This window comes from Quercus suber, unplaced genomic scaffold, assembly GCF_002906115.3.
Source record: "Quercus suber isolate HL8 unplaced genomic scaffold, Cork oak 2.0 scaffold_661, whole genome shotgun sequence".
Taxonomy (NCBI): domain Eukaryota; kingdom Viridiplantae; phylum Streptophyta; class Magnoliopsida; order Fagales; family Fagaceae; genus Quercus; species Quercus suber.
The window spans coordinates 158,653-180,640 of NW_027070102.1; the positions used below are offsets into that span (position 1 = coordinate 158,653).

General features: G+C 32.0%; 1 protein-coding gene across 1 annotated transcript; it reads left to right on the forward strand.

Moving 5' to 3' along the window:
* Positions 1-12,470: 12,470 nt before the first annotated feature.
* LOC112010535 (peptidyl-prolyl cis-trans isomerase CYP40) lies at positions 12,471-19,281 on the forward strand. The gene is made up of 9 exons (XM_024042880.2): positions 12,471-12,862; positions 14,939-15,439; positions 15,797-15,884; positions 15,998-16,050; positions 16,277-16,381; positions 16,840-16,915; positions 18,544-18,581; positions 18,711-18,782; positions 18,994-19,281. The coding sequence occupies exons 1-8, from the start codon at positions 12,692-12,694 to the stop codon at positions 18,762-18,764; spliced, it is 1,086 nt and encodes a 361-aa protein (XP_023898648.1). The 5' UTR covers positions 12,471-12,691; the 3' UTR covers positions 18,765-18,782; positions 18,994-19,281.
* Positions 19,282-21,988: the final 2,707 nt, after the last annotated feature.

The window sequence follows — 21,988 nt, forward strand, 5'->3', positions numbered from 1 at the left end:
CAGTATATCCTTCTAAAATATTTCGGAGGAGATTTAGGATGAGTCGTTCTCTTTTTCTCCGTATTCAATCTAAGATAGAAGCTCATGAAACTTACTTTATCCAAAAAAGAGATAATGCCCAAAGGCTTGGTTTATCTTCACTTCAAAATATGACCGCTGCAATTAGGATGCTTGCATATGGGGTAACGACTGATTTTATGGATGAATGTGCGGATTGGAGAAACCACTGCAATGGAGAGTTTGAAAAATATTGTTGCAGTAGTGGTTGATATTTTCTCTAAAGAATACTTAAGGTCCTTAAACAATGAAAACATTGCTAGATTGTTGGCTCATGGTGAAAGTTGTGGATTTCCGGGGATGCTAGGAAGCATTGATTGCGTGCATTGGAAATGAAAAAATTGTCCAATTGCATATAAAGGTTAGTTTAGTGGTCAAATTCGTGAACCAACCATTATTTTGGAAACAGTGGCATTATATGATCTTTGGATATGGCATGCATTTTTTGAGTTACCTAGGTTAAATAATGACATTAATGTGTTACAAATGTCTAATATATTTTATGAGCTAGTAGAAGGACGTGCTTCAGCAGTTAATTACTTAATCAATGTCAATGACTACATAATGGGATACTATCTTGCCAATCGCATATATCCAAAGTGGTCAACATTTGTGAAAACAATTTCAACTCCACAAGGAGGAAAAAAAATTATTTGCAAAAGTCCAAGAGACATATAGGAAGGATGTAGAGCATGCATTTGGAGTGCTTCAAGCAAGATTCGCAATTGTATGCGGACCTGCAAGATTTTTCTTCCCTGAAACACTCCAAGACATAATGAAAGCGTGCATAATTCTCCATAACATGATCATTGAAGATGAGCGAGATGAAAATGAAGTAGTTGACTTCGATTATGAACAACTCGATGAAACTCCTCAAATACAAGTGTCACGTGAGCAGACAAATGAATTTACTGCATTCATCCAAAATTATCAACACATTTAAGACTAAGAAATTCATTCTCAACTTCAATCCGACATCATTGACCATTTATGGCAAAGACAAGGCGATTTGTAGGAACTTGAATGTATGACATTATGTATGTGACTTTTTATTGTAATTTGATATAATATGTATGTGAGTATTCTATAGACTACATTGGTAGTAATGTTCAATTGAAACTACTTCTTGGCAGGTTGATAGGTTCATAGTTTGTGTTTTGTATATGGGAAATTTGACAAGTTCATTATATAATGTGTTTTGTGTAAATGAATTTTGGCGGGTACTTTATGTAGTGTGTAAATAGAATTTGACAAGTTCATTATATAGTGTATGTTTCATGTAAATGGATTTTGACAGGTTCATTATACAGTGTGTTTTGCATAAATGAATTTTGATAGGCAGGTACATTATATAGGGTGTAAATGGAATTTGACAGGTTTATTATATAGTGTATGTTTTATGTAAATGGATTTTGACAGGTTCAATATATAGCGTGTTTTGCGTAAATGAATTTAAACACATTTTTTTCCAAACAAATAATTCTCATAGAAATATGGATTTCCAAAAATATGATTGTTTGATTAAAAAAAAATCCATTAAAAAAAGTCGGGTCGAGTTTTAAAAAATATGACCGTTACTTATTTGAAAATATGACCGTTGGAAACAAATAATAAAGAAAGAATAAAAAGAATATTTAAATGAGATGGTATAAATAAAGAAAGAAAAAAGAATGAATATTTAAACAAGATGGTATAAATATAAAAACTAGAATGTTGGGTATATTGTAAAGTGAGTTTAATAATAACTAAAGAAACTTTTGAGGTTATAAAATATAACTTTTTTTGGGCCTGCTAGTGCTCTGATAAGCCCACATTGGATTCCAAAGCAGGCCCACAACTGAGAACAAGGCCAGGCAGGTTGGTACCTATTCCTCTTGGGTTTGAACCTGTTCGGCCGCATGGGATTCCGCAAGTTTTTTGGCTAGCCAGTAGCCCATATCCACTGAAAAGTAAATTCATTCAAGAATATGTACAATTTTTCTAATTAAAGGTCTGACTGAGAATATAGTTTAGTTAGCTGAAATTAATTTTTTTTTTTTTGTTGAACGTGTTAAAAAAAAAAAAAGTTAAAAGCTAACTAAATTGTACAAAAGAACCTATGAATAGTATAAATAGTATATGTAGAGACTGGATCTGAGCACTTTTTCTGCTGGACGAGTGGACTCAGACCCAATTAGCCCAATACAATGAATTTGTAGAAAATGAGTTTAAGAACTAGGCCTGAGTGAGGATTGCAACAACTAAACATTATAGTGAGTGGGTGGAATGACAAGAACATGGACTGAAGTATGAAATTTTGCTCCTCGGCACTCTCTTGAGGAACATATAACCCTTATTATTGTTTCAATGCTCGACTACAAAGGTTGGAAAAGTTTTACAAATTGCCGTTGTATTTTCTTCTCCCCACTTGCTGTCTTATAAGACTCATAAATAGTATTAAAAAAATAATAAAATAAAAAAACTCAAATAAGCTGAAACATTAATCTCATCTAGTTTTAAGTGGCTTTTCTAGAATTCTAAGCACACTGAACACATCTGTGCAAATCTAATAGGGGTATCTTAAGTAATACAAAGAAATCAGCACCTAACCAATCATAATCTTAGTGCTGCATTCTAGTGACACAAACACCTAATCTTTGGCACTAATTTTTAACCAGATTTGTCAAACAATAACTACATTGGCATTTTCCAAGCTTGGCATTCGCTAATCATAGAGATATACATATTGTAGTAATAGGACAGAATTATAATCAAACTTTTGGACAGTTTATGTAGTAGAATAACTTATTTTATACCATATATTCTGTCTTCTTCTTTTTCTTTATTGTCCCACTTCCTTGCTTTATAATGTAGCTGTGCAAAAGTCATCTCTGCGTGGACTCAATTTACATCCCACATTGATTGTTTTTTAATGGTTGCAAGTTGCTAACTTTCCTTGAAAATTAAGCATTTTAAGCATTATCTATTTTGTCAAGTGGTCATTTTTTTTTGTACTATTAAATTGGGCCCGTTTGGCAATGAAACAGAAGGCTGACGAGATGTATACTATTTTAATAAGTGTCATAGACATTTAATTTTTAAAAAATACATTATCCAGTCACATTGGGCTGGGCCCCATCATTAAGTGAAGCTGTGATGGTGGGGCCGAAAATTTTGTAGAATCGTATCATTTATCCTTCTTGTTCTTCTTTTTGGCATAGGCCGGTCAGTGTACCCACGCTACTGTACGTGTAATTGTTTTATTACTTAGATGGTCCTTACACAATTTTCTTTTCAAACATTTTCCTCAGCCTTTTCGTTTGAAGATTTATGGTTGTAAACTACTTTTACAAAGTTTATGATCTTTCAAACATAATTTGGAGTGTGCAGGGATTGGGTTGAGAAGTTTCTTCAATTCAACCCATTATTTTGAGTTCAAAAAAAAAAAAAAAACATTTAACTCAACCTAACTTACCTAGATTTGATCGGGTTGGACTCATGAGTTGGACATTTTTTTTTTTTTTTTTTAATTTTCTATTAAGCATTAGAATAATATCAATATAAATAAAAACAAATTTATAACCTAATAAGCCTGGGCATAGCACTAAACCAACACAAACTATTTGATTAGTGCTTTAAAGTTAGTAGGATGTCATACAGTGCTTTCCTAACCTAGTTGATAAACAAAAGAATATATAATTTTTAAAAAAATAACAATCCAATTCAATAGACCAACCCTAAAAACCAACCCAACTCAAGATTAGATCAAGTCAATTTTAGTGGATTGGCGAGTTGGCTGTACACCTCTAATCCTAAACTACTTACATGAATAACCCCCTAAACTACTTTTACTAACTAAATGGCCATTTGTTATGATTTAAATTTGGTGACCAAAACTAGTGTCATAAAGACATAGGTTAAGGAATACTAAATAAATTTCAATCACTTATATACATAATAATGGACTTCTAGCTTAAAATTGTTTTCTTATAAGTAAGGTGACGGTGGGGATTAAAATGATATTAAATTTAAAAATCTAAATACCAAAATAAAATTATAAAAACTTGAAGACCGAATTGGAACATGACCATAATATAGAATTCAAAAATGTATTTTTGACTGTATTTAATCCTGACAAACACGCTACAATGAATTTTCATGAATAAATGCTTTATGCAAAGTAGATGAGTGCTCCACAAATTTCAAACCTGTGTACTGAAAAAAGAAATAGACTGTTTTACAATAGAGGCTTTTTTTTTTTTTTTAAGAGGACCATAGAGGCAATTCGGACTTTAGGGAAACTTCCAAACTAATTTTGTTGTGTGTGAGTTATTAGCTTTTTAGCTCTGCCCCCACACATTTTGAATTTCTTGGTTAAGGACTTGGTTGGTTTTCCACTTTGTGCAGACAAGGTCCCCAGGGATATCTCTCTCATTGACGTAACCAAAATGTACGTACCACCCATGTCGTAAATCGGACGAGAAATTCAAGACAAGACAGACAAGACCCTCGGGCTTTGCTTTACCAACCGCAGTGAAAACTAACAGACACTGTGCCACATTTATTTTGTACACATATTCGCACTTCCTTAACATTTTATATAGAGGTTCCTCTCTTTTCATGTATTTGTAATTTTGTACCCTATGTTTTCATTTTTTTACACAAGCTGGTGTCTTTATTAGCTCTATGTTTTTCATGTATTTGTAATTTTGGAGTAACATTGATATCCCTGAGGGAATTTTTTTCTCTTGGGATAACCCTTTTCATTCATGGCTAAAAATAAATGGAAATTGTTTTATAATCCATATGTCTTCCTCTTATCCTATGGGCAATTGTGTTTCCCCAAGATTCCAACTCTACAGTCTCTATGTTTAAGAAAGGCTATGGAAGCTTGTACTTATTTTCCCTCTATTCAAGGTCTTTTTTTTTTTTGAAACAGAGTAACTTCATTAGTTAAAAAAGAGCCCAAAAAGGCATTACAACAGAACTGGTAGCAAAGACATATGTGAGCGAAAAAATGTATAAAAATACGTGTAATGTTATTTAAAAATTGAAAATATTTTGTTAAACTATTATATCAAATGGGACCTTGGTTTTCCCTCATGTGTATTTAGTTGAAGGGGTAGAAAAGTGAAAGGGTGGAAAACTCTTTTATTTAGTTAAAGAGAAAAGTGGGAGAACAAAAAATGTAATTTGTATAAATTAACTATTATACCCTTGTTACATAATATGTAAAAAAATATATTTATTTGTACTTATTTAATAATATAAAATTTATCACGTCATACATATAAATTTATATTATTTTTCTTTATTATTATAATATAAAAATTACAATACTATTCATATAAATTTAACTGGGCAAAAGATTTTATAACCTTAAGATTTTATAACAAGGTTATAATAAGAAAACAAAAGGAAAATAATAAGAAAACAGAGGAAAGAATGATGACAAAAAAAAAAAAACAAATGTCATATGAACTCATACTTGAACCTGGACTGGAGAAGACAATAAAAACAAAAAATCAACCAGCAAACAATAGATTAATAACAAAATAATAGAAAGAGGACAAGGAAAAAAAAAAAGGAAGAGAAGTTGAGTTCTTACGGTAGCTATGAAGAGGCTGAAGTAAGAGGATTGATGATTAGGAGATGGGAAAGTGAGAATTAGGTAGGGGCTAGGTGAGAGCGAAAAAGTCTCTCAGGGTGTTTTTGTTTTTCCATATTCCTCAACATTTTCATCTATATTTTCTCTCCATTTTAGAGAGAAAAGTTTTTTGTGGCCCTGGGTAGAAAATGTATGGGCCCCACTTAAAAGTTTTCTTACCCCTCCCTTCCAACCAAACAACACACAAACTCATTTTATCTTATATTTTCTTTTCAAAGTTTTTCAATCCATTATATTTTATCTCCAAACAAACACACTCTAAACTTTTGATGGGTTGGTTCAAGCTAAATACCGATGATTCCACCAAGGGGAACACAAGTCGGGTTGGTAGGGCCGTAGGGTAAATGTTATTTGTAATGAGGAGGGTAATTGGGTGAAGGGACTTTCTAAAACAATTGGGCATGCTTCAAGTGTAATGGCTGAAGCTTAGAAGCTTAGATGGTTAGAAATGACCTTATTGTTGCTAGCTAGGGAGCCCCAAATCCAAAATATAATTGTGGAATTGGATGCCATGGAATTTGTACTGGCTTTAAATAATAATAAGTCGTGTCCTAATATTCCCATTCACACTACTGTGAATGACTGCAAGAGTTTAGCCCAAGTTTTCAATAGTTGCGAAATGATACATTGCTATCGAGAAACCAATAAAAGTATGTTGATGCCTTAGTGAAGAGAGGATGTTCCATAATTTTAGATTTCATATTATTTGAAAATCCACCTTCTAATTATTTGAAAATCCACCTTCTAATGTACTCTTTTTATTAGAGTTTGATAACTCTAAGGCTCGTTCAAGTTTTGTAAAAGCTTAATTTATTTATGAATGTCATATTTACAAGTATATATATTCTCAATGAATAAGAGATTAAGATTTGAATTTTTTTTATACAAAAAATTAATTGATATCTAAAAACCAGGACTAAGTGGGGGCCCACGAGACCTGCCCCCTAGTTCTTAAGAAATTTATATATATACACACACACACACACACATACATACATATATATATATATATAGGTGTTTTTGTTACAATTTTATATTTGGGCCCCCCACTTTCAAAAAATTTGGACCCCTATCCTACAATTTTAAATTGATTTTATTGTAATAGAATTTGCATTAATTGTAAAATAACATAAGACACCAAATTTGTCTAATTAACCCCAAAATACACTGACATCAATCTATGTATTATTGTACAAAAATACATGTGTTATAGTAACTATGCAAATTTACATAATTACTGTAGCACAAATGTATTTTTGCAAATTTACAAAATTATCATAGTACAAATGTATTTTTGTACAATGATATATAGATTAATGTGGATGTATTTTGGGTTGATTGGGAAAATTTACACAATTATTGTTGCTATGCAAATGAATGTTTTAAAATTATTAAGATTGGGGACAATGGTTTTTGGTTGAGGAAGAGAGAGGTGATTTGAGATAATAATAAAAAATTGATAAAGAAAAAGTATTATGATGAAATGTAGTATAAAATAAATAATAGTGAGTATATAAAATAAAAAAGTAGGTTATTGTGTTTAAATAAATATAAATTTTTGCATAAGCTGATGCAAATGCTCTAATGTAGTAAAAAATAATAAAATTTTGTGTTTTTGTCTTTATTTAATGATGGTTGCATTATTATATATACGAAACAAAAATTTTGAATATTTTCCTTTCTTGATACTAAATAGCTACTTATTTGAAACTTTATCATTTTTTTTACTTATACTTCGACTCTCCTTGTATCAAAATTTTGAGTCCATTCTTGCTCAAAAACACAATCATTCACCTGAAGCCTTAATTGGAGGGTGGGGTGTCTTATTATTAAATTTTCTTTTCCCTTTCGAAAGATGCAATAAGTTTTTTTTTTTTTTTTTTTTGAGGGGTGGTGGGGTTTGAAAGATGCAATAAGTTGTTTTCACTTATAGGACGAGTCATTTGCCTGTAAGGTAGGTCATTTCCAAAAGACGATACCGTTGATAGGTCACTGCATGTGTGTAGGTCAAGGAATTGATTGTACACACACCTGATATGATAAGTCATTGTTTGTTCCAATTATAGGTCGTTAAGTTACAAATGATATGGGGCATTTAATATGAAACATAAAGTTGTTTTTGCTTTTAAGGACAGGTAGTCTCGACGATATGTCAAGCACCAGTTGTTGCAATAATCGACATGTGCTTCCTTGCCCATGTATTTTGTCTTCTCGATGAGGAGGTTTCTAATAATATTATAGAAAGGCTGAGAGAGTTGGAACTTCGAAGAGATAAGATAACCCTTTAATTAATCTGCACTATATATTTATTGCCATTTGATTAAAAAAATAAACTTCAAAGTAGATTAAAGGTCCAAAATCAAAATAGCTTTGGGCTCAAACACAATTTTTGAAAATATTAGGACTAATTGTCATAAAAAAAACAAATATTAAAACTAAGGCCGGCAGAACCTTGCATGTGCACAAAACTTCTCAATCTCAATGGAATGCTATTATGGTGTTCCTACCCTCACCGCCAAAAAAACAAAATCGCTATTTTTATTTTCTGTTTCTTATTTTAGGGTATTCATTGACGAAATGTTATAGGAAAGTTTTGATATTGTTTTTATAAAAAAATATAAAAAGTTATCAGAAAAATCAGTAACTTTTATTTTTTAGTTTTAGTTTTTTTTTTTAAATTTTTTTCTTAATCAACGATTTGAAGACATTCACTAACAATTTTCATTTTTTTTAAAAAGAGTTTAAAAGTTACACAAATTTTAGCTGAGAGTGAAAATTATAAAGTTGACTTTGAAAATAAATTTTAAAAAAAAAGCGAAATCATATAATATGATATATGCGTCATTTTTTGAAGATAACAATTTACAATCAATGAGCCATAGTTGACGCATTATATTATATATGAGGAATCTTTTGTGTTCGTAGAAGATTTTGAGTTCCATCAGGAACCAAGAAAACGAAAAGGTGCGTTGGGGATCAGTCATAATTGCCACCCTAATATTAGAGTAATTGTGACAGCTAGAGCTAGTATCCTACCATCTAATTCAATGTTAGAGTTAACAAGAAGTTCAAAAGTTTAGACTTTAGAGTTAACAGAAATGACAGTTAGCAAACAGACAAAAATAGCCCACACCAACGAGAAAAGTATTGCATGATTCGAAAACATGCATCCCCCCTTCACAAGAGAGTGGACCTCACATTCGAAACATGCAGAACTTTTTCCACACCGACATTAATTCCTAAACTAGTCATTATTGATTATTGCCTAATCTTACTAGTGAGCTGAAGAAGAATAGGAATTGAGATCAAGTGCAATACTTAGGTTATTGTACTTGATGTAATTCCTATGGAGGCTTGAGATTGAAAGTTGCTTTTGCAACTTTCAATCTCAACCATTAATTAAAAAAGTTAAGAAAAAAAATTAAAGTAGAGTAAAAAGTAAAACTTAAAAATATAAAAAGTAAATTTTTTTTGTGAGACATGATAGGGTGAATTGCACCCGGTGTAATACAATGCACCTAGGTATTGCACTGGTCCTAATTCAAAGAATGGGAAGAGGAACAATGAGTAAATACCTAATTTTTGTTGATGTTTTGAGGGTGGGTCATTAGTTCTTCGGTTTGATGAGTTTTAAAGCAATGGTGTCTCTGGAAGGAAGCATAGTTACGGCTGTTAATTATAAAGCGTGTGCTAGTAGTAGGGTTGTCCATCCCACATGCCCTCTTGCCCAACCCGCCTGTACCCGACCCATTGCAACCCAATTCGATTGCTCCAGCAGTCGAACACGGGTCCCTAGCTCCAAAACCTGACACCGGCGGGTCAGTTTCGGGTCCCCTCCTTCAAAACCCATTAAACTCAACCCGCCCGAAGAGAGAAAGATACCTACGAATTCTCAAGCTTTCCTATGAGTTTTCTAGCATGATTTGGCAGATTTCGACGACCAAAACAATCCGATCTAACATAGATACACTAGATCTAGCGATTCTTGGCATGATTTGGGGGAAAAATCATCAGATTTGACAAAATATCTACCAGATCCAGCTAGATCTCACCAAATCTTGGACGGGTCGGGCGATACCTCGCTAATTTTTGCCTTTTTTCGATGGTTTCTGGCGGGTTTCGGCTTCACCCGAAACCGATGCTCACCTGACGGGAAACCAACCTGTGAAACTTGACCCTCTTTCGGGTTGGTTGCGGGTTGGACACCTACCTACCCGATCTTCGGCGGGTTGGTTTTGGGTTGGGCACAAACCCGACCCGCCCAACTCGTAGACAGCCCTAGCTAGTAGGATTTACTCAGTTTAAGGGTTTTATGGTTTGTCATGTATGATGGTGATGTGTTGTGTTGGGTTGGGCTGAGTTGGGTTGGATGAGTCATAACCGTTGTGTGGTCTAAAAAATTGAGATTTTGGTGGTGGTTGAGAGTTACTAGGGGTGGGTAGTGTATAGGCAGTTTTAGGGAAATAATGACTAGAAAAGACATTTGCACCTTTTTGCCAATTCTACATTCATTTTCTATTAATTCTATTATTTTATTTTTAACATTCATTGCGATAGTAGAATGCTAATTATTTTAATTAGAATGTCAGTTACTACTTTTTAATTAGGTCTTACTAATTATATTTATGGTAGAATTTATAATTCATATGAGAAGGAGGAATATGTATTTATAGTACTCCTAGTAATAACAATGTGCATTTAAGAAAAGAAAAGACAAAAGAAGATAATTTTTTGGTTTTATGATTTTTCTATTTTTTTTTTCTACAAAAGATGAAAACCATTACTCAAACAAGTGCACTAACTGCGTTAAAAAATAGTTGATCCAACCTCTTAGTTTTCACTTATTTAATTATGATGAAATATAAAGAAAACTTTGTTGACTTGTTCAAAATAAACAAATATTGGTAACTATTATATACGAGAAAAACCAAATACATCAATCCCAACACAATTATGACAAAAGGATAAGGTTAATATAAAGTAGAGTTTTTCCACATAAAACAAAACAATCAAATAAGTCATGTGTGTGTATATATGAGAAATGCTAACGAGTATTTTTAGGGTATTGGTTAATAATTTATTTAAAGAAAGTTTTTATGAAAAATGAAAAAAAATACTAACGAGTGCCCTTAGGGTATTGGTTAATAATTTTAAATTTTAATTTTTTTATGAAAAATAAAAAAAAAAAATAATTAATATACACACACTAACATCATCACACGCGTTTCGCGCGTATGATTAGATTTATTTTTTTTAACGTGACGTGGGTTTTTTTTTGGTTTATTTGATATACCTTGGGAATGTTATTATTATTTTTTTTCTTTTGATAGTAACTGTGGGAAGTTTTTTTATTTTTAAGTTATAAGAACTTGGGCTAGTGGAAGTAGGTAGGACCTTTTTAGCAGGAATTTTTTATTTTTTATTTTATTTTTAGGAGTAAGGGACATGGGGTAGTTTTTCTTAGGTAATGATTGGTTATTTTCGGAGAACTATAAATGCGTACTCTTTTCTCTCACATAATTATGAGTCCTACTAATTAAATTTGTGGTGGGATCTATAATTCATGTGAGAGGGGAGAGTAAGTATTTATAGTATTACCGGAGTATTCAATAATTTTCCGTTTTTCTTTTATAGGAATATTTTTAATTTTTTGTCAAGTTACTATTTTAACCCCATGGAATAATGATAAGTAAATTAAATTAGAGGCATTTTTAACAGTGAAAGAGATAGTAACTAACTTTCTAAATTCTCTTTATATATATATATATTCTAAAAAAAAAGTCATATATATAATCCAATAATTAAGAAAATGATATATTTATTTAAAATTGAAAAATATGAATAAAGATGAAGGAGCTTTCCAAATTAGTTCAACCCAAAATTTTCCAAATTATTAATAATGAATATGGATTGCGAATAACCTAGATCCGACCTAATTAGCTCAAAATGGAGCTTGATTCACCATATTTGAAGGTAATATGTTTAAAAATACAAAATCTTTTATAATTGTTGAATTAATATGCTGTAATTAGTTTAATAAAAATGATGTTAATAATGAGCTTTTGTAAAATTGCAAGCGACGTCACAATTTGTCAAATAAAAAATTTTAAAATATTTGTGTAGGTTACAATATTCATTACATGTCTAAATTATTATGGACAAAATTTGGTTACATACTTTTTCACTCAATATCTTTTTATTAGATGTGAATTTTGACAAATCCATTATTAGATTACATTTTCTTTTTATATCCTTCATGTTTGCAAAATTTTCAAAAAATTAAAGATCAATAGCTATATTATCAATCAATTTTTTAAATTGTAAGTTTTTGTAGTATAGAATTATGCATAAAAAATAAATTTATGGATCATATAGTAAATAACATTCGATTTATATAAAATTTGACAAGTGTGTTAAGAGCATAAGTAATATGCAGTCCAATAATTAGATTTTCAAAATATGTAGCCATACTAATTTTTTTTTTAATGAAAGTTGTAACCTATTACCAAAGTCAGCCAAACTTTGTTCAATTCTTATTATTATTATTATTGATATTCAAATAAGGATTTGGGTGTTATTTAGATTTCCTAACAATATAGGGAGTTAAATAGTAAGTGCAAAATTTGAAAAATTACAGGGAGTAGAAAGAAAACGTGGGAAGAGACAAAGGGTATCTGGAAAAAAAAAAAAAAATCGTATACCGTATAGGACTAACGTTAGCGAGTCAGATAAAAAGTAAAAACACAACAGCAGCAGAAAGTAAACAAAACAACAACAACTGTGCCTCCTTCAATAAACTATTGAACTACCGAGGTGTTTGAAATTTTGGCAGATTCCAGAGAAGTCTATAAATACTAACCCAACCACACTTACCAGGGGTTCTTTCATTGTTTCATTAACACGCTCTCTCTCTCTCTCTCTCTCTCTCTCTTGTTCCCCACTATATGCCAGAGAAGAGTCCGGAAAGAAACACTAAGAGAGAGAGATATGGGTAGGCCAAGGTGTTTTCTGGACATAAGCATAGGAGGAGAGCTTGAAGGGAGGATAGTTGTGGAGCTTTACAACGATGTGGTGCCCAAAACTGTTGAGAACTTCAGAGCTCTTTGCACTGGTGAGAAAGGCATTGGTCCCAACACTGGTGTCCCACTTCATTACAAGGTCTTCTTTCTCTTTCTTTCTTCACACACAAACAATATATCCTTTTTTTTTTTTATGAACACGCAAACAATATATCTATGTGCATGATGTATGTGTGTATTTATGTACATAACCAACTGGGTATTCTTGATCATGGACGAAAGTGAAGAAAATAGTAGTACTTTCGTGTCCTTGATCATTTTGTTTGCTGGTGAATTTATTTAAGGCTATTTGTGACTATATGCTTTTTATATTAAAAAAAAAAAGGTATATACGTGTGTGTTTCATATGAATGTTTATATATCTGTGTTTTATTTTTTGGTATACATCTGATATATGTATTTGGGTTTTCTTTCTTTGGTGAAGTAAATCTGTAAATGTATCTTTTTGATATAAATTGGTACATGCACTTGGGCTAAACTGAGCTTTCTGGTTAGTGCTGAAATGACAGGGTTGTCCTGTGTGATTGAGAAAGATGGTGATGGATGTTGGTTGCTGGTACTTTCACAATTGATTGTGAGGGTATTTGTGTCTGTACATCTTCGTGCTCTATAGTAATGATGGAAAAGTCAGTATTTCTTTTGTCCTTGAAAAGACGCTGATGCCCTTGATAATAATTTAAGTACATTATTCTTCTCTTCTCAAAAAAAATATTCTTAGCTTCTGTAGAAGCGAAATTCTTGTGCCACATATAGTGGCACAACATTAGCCACAACTCGACTAGGGAGTTGTGGGAGGTGGAGGGTTGAAGTGGGTCCACCTCTTCACCATCTACAACTCACTGTATGGGCAAGTTGTGACTAATGTTGTGCCACTTTATGTGGCACAAGAACTTTTTTTTGTAGAAAGATGTGATTCGATTCTGCTTCTGTTTATGATGATTTCTCACAAATTTTAATACACAAATGTACTCTGAATATCTGATGTCATTCCGTGTTTGTTTCAATGAATACGTTGGGATACGAACACGGACACATGTTCTGTGAATTTGTACACTGGACACAGGCTGTATGCTTTTGGATGGAAGGTGTAAATTTTTGAAATAATAGAACTTCCTTTCAACTATAGTACGTACGTGGGAAATATTTTTTACCTTTTCCAACTGTAGTTGAGAGAAACAGGTTTTGGCCTTCCATAACACAAGCAATTATCAACATATGAGTAATGACTGACTGTTTGTTGCAATGTGCTGTGATTGCTCTAAGCTCGAATTTGTGTGTAAAAATTGTGAAATAATGGAAGCGATTGAATAAAGCCCTGGCAAGTAATAACTGAATTTTAGGCTGGTTGTCTATAGCTTTTCACATTCCTGGTCTTAATATGCACTGGTGATATTCAATAAATTTCATGCTTAATATGCGCTAGTGATATTTAATATGGGCTAGACTTACAGTGTGTTTTGGATGGACTGTTGAACGGTGGAAAGGAATGGAGTTGTTTGGATTATTTAAAATTAGGCGGAATGTTTTGTTCCCCTCATTAACTGCGGGGAATTTGTTATGGATGTCCTTGAAAGCATAAAATTTTCAATGAAATATCAAGAACTGTAGTAGTGAAATTATATATTTCTTTCAAATTTCCATTCCATCTTTAATATACTCCTAAATGCCTTAAAAAAACTCATTACTTTATAATTTATCATTCCAAATCTTTCCATTTCCTTTATAAGCTTCCAAACATATAGTTTGTAGAGAGATGGGTTGGGTCATGGAAGTTATTAGGTATCATAAATTAACATCATGCCTAGCCAACGAGGAAAAAAAAAAAAAAAATCAAGAAAAGAGTCCCCATTTTTCTAATTTAGTGTCTTCTGGTTAAGAAGTGTGGCTAGCCAACGAGGAAAAAAAAAAAAAAAAAATCAAGAAAAGAGTCCCCATTTTTCTAGTTTAGTTTCTTCTGGTTAAGAAGTGTGGGCAATATATCAGTTAATATGGGGAGTTAGAGCTTCTTATTGTTGACATTCACTAGAAAAATGACCTTATTATCTTTCCTTCCAAATTGCTTAATATATTTCTGTGGCTGGTTGTATTTGTCTTTGGAAGAGCTCAGTGATGCTTATCTTAATTGGTTTTCAATATATGAAAATTGTCATTTCAGGGAAGCCGTTTTCATCGTGTTATTAAAAGCTTTATGATACAAGGTGGAGATATCTCTGCCGGTGATGGTACTGGGGGAGAATCTATCTATGGCTTGAAATTTGAAGATGAGAATTTTGAACTAAAGCATGAAAGGAAAGGAATGTTATCTATGGCTAACTCTGGTCCTAACACAAACGGGTCTCAGTTTTTCATCACAACAACTCGCACTTCTCATCTGGATGGAAAACATGTTGTGTTTGGGAAGGTAGCTAAAGGAATGGGAGTGGTGCGATCAATTGAGCATGTTACAGCTGATGATGGAGATTATCCTACTGCCCATGTTGTGATTGTGGATTGTGGAGAAATTCCTGAGGGGGAGGACGATGGAATATGTAATTTTTTCAAAGATGGTGATACTTATCCTGATTGGCCAGTTGACCTTGATGATAGTCCTAATGAGCTCTCCTGGTGGATGAATGCTGTTGATTCTGTTAAGTCTTTGGGCAATGAACATTACAAGGTAATGTTTATAATGGTTGCATTTCAGTTGCTAATGAGCCCTAGGCCCCTAGCTCAAATGACACTTCCTTCCCTCACAACCATGGGTGGAGGGTAGGGTCATATGTTCCCGAAACCCTAGGTGCATGTGTAATTCACTAATCAAACAAAATTGCAGGTTAATGTTTTTTTAACCTGACACTTCAGAGAAATTTTTAGTTGAAATTTAAATCCTTAGGGTGGGAAAGAAATTTGGTGAAAGAAGTTTTTATTTGTGGTGTTCAGTGGATTCATTTCTTTTACATTTTTTTTTTTTTTTTTAAGGGGGTGTTTAAAATCTTTTCAGTATTTACAACACATTAATAATTCCCATGTACAGAAACAAGACTATAAGATGGCTCTTAAAAAGTATCGGAAGGCTTTACGCTATCTGGATGTGTGCTGGGAGAAAGAAGGGATTGATGAAGGTGAGCTATAACTTTTGTCAAATTGTTTATTTGTGCCTTGATGATGTTGTGAAAATGTTAGCAATTTCCCATGCCTCTGTTCTAATTTTATGCTTTATTTCTTGGGACTGCAGAGAAGAGTTCATGTTTGAGAAAGGCAAAGTCCCAAGTCTTCACTAACAGCTCCGTAAGTCATTCCTTTTACCATTTGATTGTTTTTACAGATGATTGAGCTACTGACTGTAAATTGAAATGAAAAGCAGACCCAAAATGAGCAGTGGAAATATTTGTTAGTATATTTCCTGTAATCCTTCCTCTGTTAAAGTCCCTTATATTATATAATTCTTCCTCTTTGTTTTCAATTTCAAAGCTGCTTTTGTCTACTTACCAGTTGATGCTGTGTGTTGCTCTAGGCTTGTAAGTTGAAGTTAGGGGATCTGAAAGGAGCATTGCTAGACACAGAATTTGCAATGCGTGATGGAGATAACAATGTGAAAGCTTTGTTCCGCCAGGGTCAGGTTGGTATTTTCCTTCAGTGTAAGGACTTACATCATTAAAAGGATGGGAACTTTTAATTATATTTGGTCTGAGCCTGTCATGTATGTCTGTTCAGATGCTTATTCTATGCTTTTACCTCTGTAAATCTTAAGCTTAGCACCTTCCTTTTCTGCCTTGTTTCCTCATTTGAAAGTTTTATTTTTGTTCATGAGTTTAAAAAATTTGTTCTTAAATGTGTCTTTTTATCATTTTTGTCTATAAGCATTTGAAATGCCTAAACAATGCATCATTTTAGAATTAGAAGTACTTGATTTCAGATATCTTCTGTCTGCTTGGCTGGCCACAATTTTTTTAGGATTGCCTTAGTTTTCCCTAGTTACATTTTTTACCCTCCATTCTTCCTGGATGATATCTCTTCACAAATATGATGCATCTTTTTATTATTCTAACTAATTGAATTGTCCTCCTGATCTATCAGGCATATATGGCACTTAATGACATTGATGCTGCTGTTGAAAGCTTCAAGAAGGCATTGGATTTGGAACCAAATGATGGTCAGTGATATTTCAGAATTCATCATACTTTTTTTTTTTTGTCGGTCATTGTAATCTTATTACTTGATGACTACTACTTTTAGAAGTTTGTCTCTAGATATTTAGTTAAGGGAGTGTTTGTTTGGAGGTGAAATAAGGTGGATGGAAAACTTTGGAGAGAAAATGTGTTTGTGTATTGTTTGGTTGGGAAGAGGTGAAAGAAAACTTTTAGGTGAGGCCCGGGCATTTTCTACCCGGGCCCACACAAAACTTTTCTCTCCGAAATGGAGAGAAAAGAGGGATGAAAATGCTTGTTGTGTGTAAAATACAAATCTACTCTTAACCTTTTTTGCTTTCACCTACCTCCACTTAACCCAATAACTCTCATCAATCTTCATTCTTTGGCCTCTTCATTCCGGACTCTTCACAGATTTTAGTTGAATAGTACTTGCGTTGCCCACTACTTGCATTGAATAGTACTATATATATATATATTATAATATAGTATACATATTAGATTATATTATATATTTTTTGATGAAAAGATTAATTTTATATAATAACAAAGAAAAAAAAATATAAATTTATATGTGTGATGTATTAATTTTTATATTATTTAATAAGTATAAATAAATTTATTTATTACCTATTATGTAACAAGGGCATAAGAGTCAATTTATATAAACTACATTTTCTATTATTTCACTTTTTTTTTTTCAACCAAACAAAAAAGTTAGGGTCCGTTTTGGTTGGAGGGGTAGAGAAGTGGGAGGATAGAAAATTATGAGAGAATGAAAAAGTGGAAGGATAGAAAATATTTAATTTTCCCTTATGTATGTTTGGTTGGAGGGATGGAAAAGTGGAAGAATGAAAAAACTCTTTTGTTTAGTTGGGAGGAAAAATGAGAGGATGGAAAATGAAGTAAGTATAAATTTACAATTATGTCCCCATTAAATAAAATAAAAAAGTAACACATTTTTTATTTAAAAAATTGTGTATGAACAATTCAAATTTCTTTTAAAAGAGAACAAGCTAAAGGAAGATGAGCACTAAAAAAATAAAGAGAAGTACAGGAAAAGGCCAAAAATAAAAAGAAGAAAAGGAAAAAAATTGCAAAATTTAACAAAAAAGAAGATATTTTTTGATAACCAAAAAAAAAGAAAAAATAGATAGCAGTAGTATGACTGTATAACGGATTGGGATAAAAATCAGAGGAGGAAAAAGGAAAAAAAAAAAAAAGCCAAACTGTCTGAGAAACGAAAACCTATGTGCACCAGTCTTTTTAATGCACTGAGTTTTCTCTTCTAAGTTTTCTCTCCATTTTGGGAAGAAAACATTTTGGTGGATCCGGAGAGAAAACACTTAGGCCCCACTATTTTTTTTTTCCTCTCCCCCTTCCAACCAAACACCCATTAGAAAGTTTACTCTCCACTTTTCTCCCCTCAATTTTCCATCCTCCCTAAAATCTCTCCAAACAAAGTGCTTTATAAATCAACACATATTTTTTTGATTGTTTGTGATTTGTGAAAGGGGGTATTATGTTTGGATTTTGTGAATATTTACTATTTGTTCAATATTTAAGATAAATAGATAGTAAAATTACATATGTTTTCTTCTGAAAGCCTATTTGTAATTGTTGTTTTTCTCAGCTGGAATAAAGAAAGAGTTTGCTGCTGCTAAGAAGAAGGTTAGTACATTAAAGCAAGCTATAAGCTATATGTTTGGACGAGGAATAACTCGTTTTAGTGGGTTTTTTTTTTTTTTCCCTCTGATGAATCATTGGAATGAGATTCTGAATGTTAAATAACTGCTGCAGATTTCTGATAGACGCGATCTGGAGAGGAAGGCATATGGCAAGATGTTTCAATAGCAGATTGGCATTCAATTGGTATGTTAAAAGATTACTAGAATTATTCTTTTATTATTTGATGTTATGACTGGCAACAAGGATTTTTGTGACATAGGCTGCATGCAATTGAATAGATAAAAGCTTCATTTTTTCGTGTTATTTTTTAATTTCACATTTAGCTGGCCCGCCTTTAGTTGCTACTTGTATGTCTTTGTACTTCTTCCTAATGAACTTGATCCTTTCTTTTCAGGTTTTTCCAGGGAGCCAATGAAAATAACCAAATCTCTCACACCAATACAATTGTACAAAATTGAGGACTGAACCAATTCATAGATTTTTCTTGTCAGTAGTGCAGCCATATTATAGAACAGGCCTGCACTGATGAATTGTTCACTAAATGAAAATTTAACCTGAAGAGTTTTGTATGCATAAAACATTGGACAAAGTTTACAGGCTTGACTTGAGATGCTTTTTTGGGTGGTTCTGTTTGCCATATCAACTTTTCATGCAAACATATTTATCATTGGTTTTTTGGACATTTGGTTCCTCTCCTTTTGTTTAATGTGTTTTTCCATCAAATCTATGATGTTCTGCTCGAACTTATTAATGCTAAATTCCCAATCTGAAAAAAAGAAGAAAAAGACACTTCAAATGTGTTTTGGGGGTTGGATTCGTTGGCTGGCAGTATGATGCACTTAAGGCCAAGTATTTTGGGAACATGGTAAGCAAAAAGATGATTCATAAATATAGTATATTGTTAACAAAATGTATTGTTAAGAGATTTTATAAATATTGTTTATTTTGATAATTCAATTGTTATTTGTTCTAAGTAGGGAATGAGATATTTGAATCTTGATTCTTACAAAGAAAATTAAGTCATGCTACTGAATTATAAGACTCTTGATGAATTTCAAATTTGCAATTACGAATTGCAACTTATACTTTTCAAAGTAAAAAAAATAAGGCATTAGTTAATTCTTTTTGGTTTGCACATAAAAATTCTAAATATATATATATATATATATGCTTTTCCTCTAGTTGTTACAATTTAACTCTGTTTTTGGAATATGGAAAATTTTATTTAATGAAGTATTAAATACTCTTTAATTTGTATCATTAGTGTACCAAGATAACAAAACCCAAAGTTTAGTACTACCTGGATTCTCAAAAAGACAAAAAAAAGTTTAGTATTACCATTCCAAAAGTCATTGCAGCCTGGAAGAGCTTTTGGAGTATTTGAATCCTTCACAATTTCAATGGGTAAATGCATTTTGTTTTACACGTAAGACATGCCGGAAGAGCATTTTGCTTGTAAAAAGTATTTTAACTCATTAAAAAGTCAATTTTATCAATTTTATATTACTAGTTTTATAATACTCCTCACATCCTATCTTTTATTTTGGATACATCATATTAAAATAATCCTTCTGTTTCAACAGACTCAGTTAACCAATAACGAAACTTGATATTCATTAGAGGTTCATAAAATATTCTTTAGAGGCTCATTCAAATTCGTTTTGAAGAGGTTGACAAGGATTTCTTTGTAAATAATATTTCATCTTGATCATTAGGACGATCAGATAAGATCTTTCGTAACTCATGATCTGAAAGAAGATTTTTCAAGTCAACATAAGTTCTTTCAAATAATGAATCTTATGGTAAACATGATTTCCTTATAAAAAATTTATCCGTAGTACAACAAGATTATAAAGGATAAAGTTCATTGGATATATTCTTTCTTAGTATAATGAAGATTAGCATTGCTAAAATTAAATCTTGAAAATTATCTATTGTCTTATACTATGATAAAGTTATTAGTTATTGTTGTTAAGTGAACTTTAATTATTATTGTTTAGAATGTTTTAATTTATTATTTATTAGTTTTTGTCTTTAGTCTTTTCAATTCTTTTATTGAAAAATTCAACTCAACACAACTTATTGGTCTTTGTAATCCATTAAGAAGAATCCTTGTTGTGCCTTTTGCATTATTCTATTAAGAAATCATCACAATAATACAATCATTAAAATAAAATAAAAAAATTGTCTTCACTCTTCAATGTCCCATGCCCCACTTTCACTATCTCACACTTTACCGTGTACTAATCTTCTTTTTCCGACTTTTAGTGCTTACATTTTACTGTCTACTTAATCTTTTTTTTTTTTTTTTTTTTTCTAATGACCTCTGAGTTAGAGCATTCACCTCCGGTGCTATCTATTTTGAATTTCACTGTAACATTAAATGAGTCTTTTAATGCAACATGATTGAGATTTTTATATTTTGCTACAGTAACATTTAAAAATAAATGTCCACGGTAGAATGTTGTAAATTCTTTTTATTCTCTCATTGTCTCTTTCTCTGACCGAACTCTCTCCCTCTGTCCTTTTTATTCTCTCTCAATGTGGTGGTGGTTGTCTCAACAATTGGATTGCGGTGGGTTGTGATTGTGGTTGTGGTTGCGGTTGCGGTTATAGATTGGTGACCACAAACGGAGTATTCCCTGATTTCCCCTACCTTAGTCAAGATTGTGAGTGGTGGTGGTTCTGGGATTATTGCGGGTCATAGGTTGTTGGCTCTACTAGAGTGAATTTTTAGTCTTAAGTTGCAGTGGTTGGCGGGTTTGAGTGACAATGCTGGGTTTGTGATTGGTTGTTGCTTGGCAGTGCAGGGTTGTGTTATTGAGTGATGCTGGTTTTGTTGGTGGGACACAGCGGTGGCACCACATTGTGTTCTAAGGGATTTTTTTTTTTTTTTTTTTTTTTACATATACTTTTTAAGGTTTTTTTTTTTTTTTTACCATTCTAAAATAAAATTTTGAACCCTGAAAGAAGCCTAATAATAAATCAATTTAACACCAGACTTTGTCCTGGCCTTTTTAAACAGAAAGAAAAATCTAACAACAAACCAATTTGATCTAAAATTTGATAATTAAAAAAAAAAAAAAAAAAAAAAGCAAGTCCAACAATAAAAATTAGTAATTTGCTAATATTAAATCTCAAAAAAAGAAGTTTTTTTTTAAAGATAATTACAACATGCTGCTAATTCCATAACTCGAATTTTTTTTCCCACTAAACCTCCTAGCACTTTGTATATAGGAATATGTCGATTCAGCTACAAAACCTTTGGCTCAAAAAAAAAAAAAAAAAAAAAGATTAAGTAGACAGTAAAATGTAAGCACTAAAAGTCGGAAAAAGAAGATTAGTACACGGTAAAGTGTGAGATAGTGAAAGTGGGGCATGGGACATTG

Excerpts from the sequence above, each read along its gene's own strand:
- LOC112010535 (XM_024042880.2), top strand. The coding sequence starts at position 12,692 with ATGGGTAGGCCAAGGTGTTTTCTGGACATAAGCATAGGAGGAGAGCTT. Across the intron at positions 15,440-15,796 it reads TGGGCAATGAACATTACAAG|AAACAAGACTATAAGATGGC; the intron begins GTAATGTTTATA and ends TCCCATGTACAG. Across the intron at positions 18,582-18,710 it reads TTGCTGCTGCTAAGAAGAAG|ATTTCTGATAGACGCGATCT; the intron begins GTTAGTACATTA and ends TAACTGCTGCAG.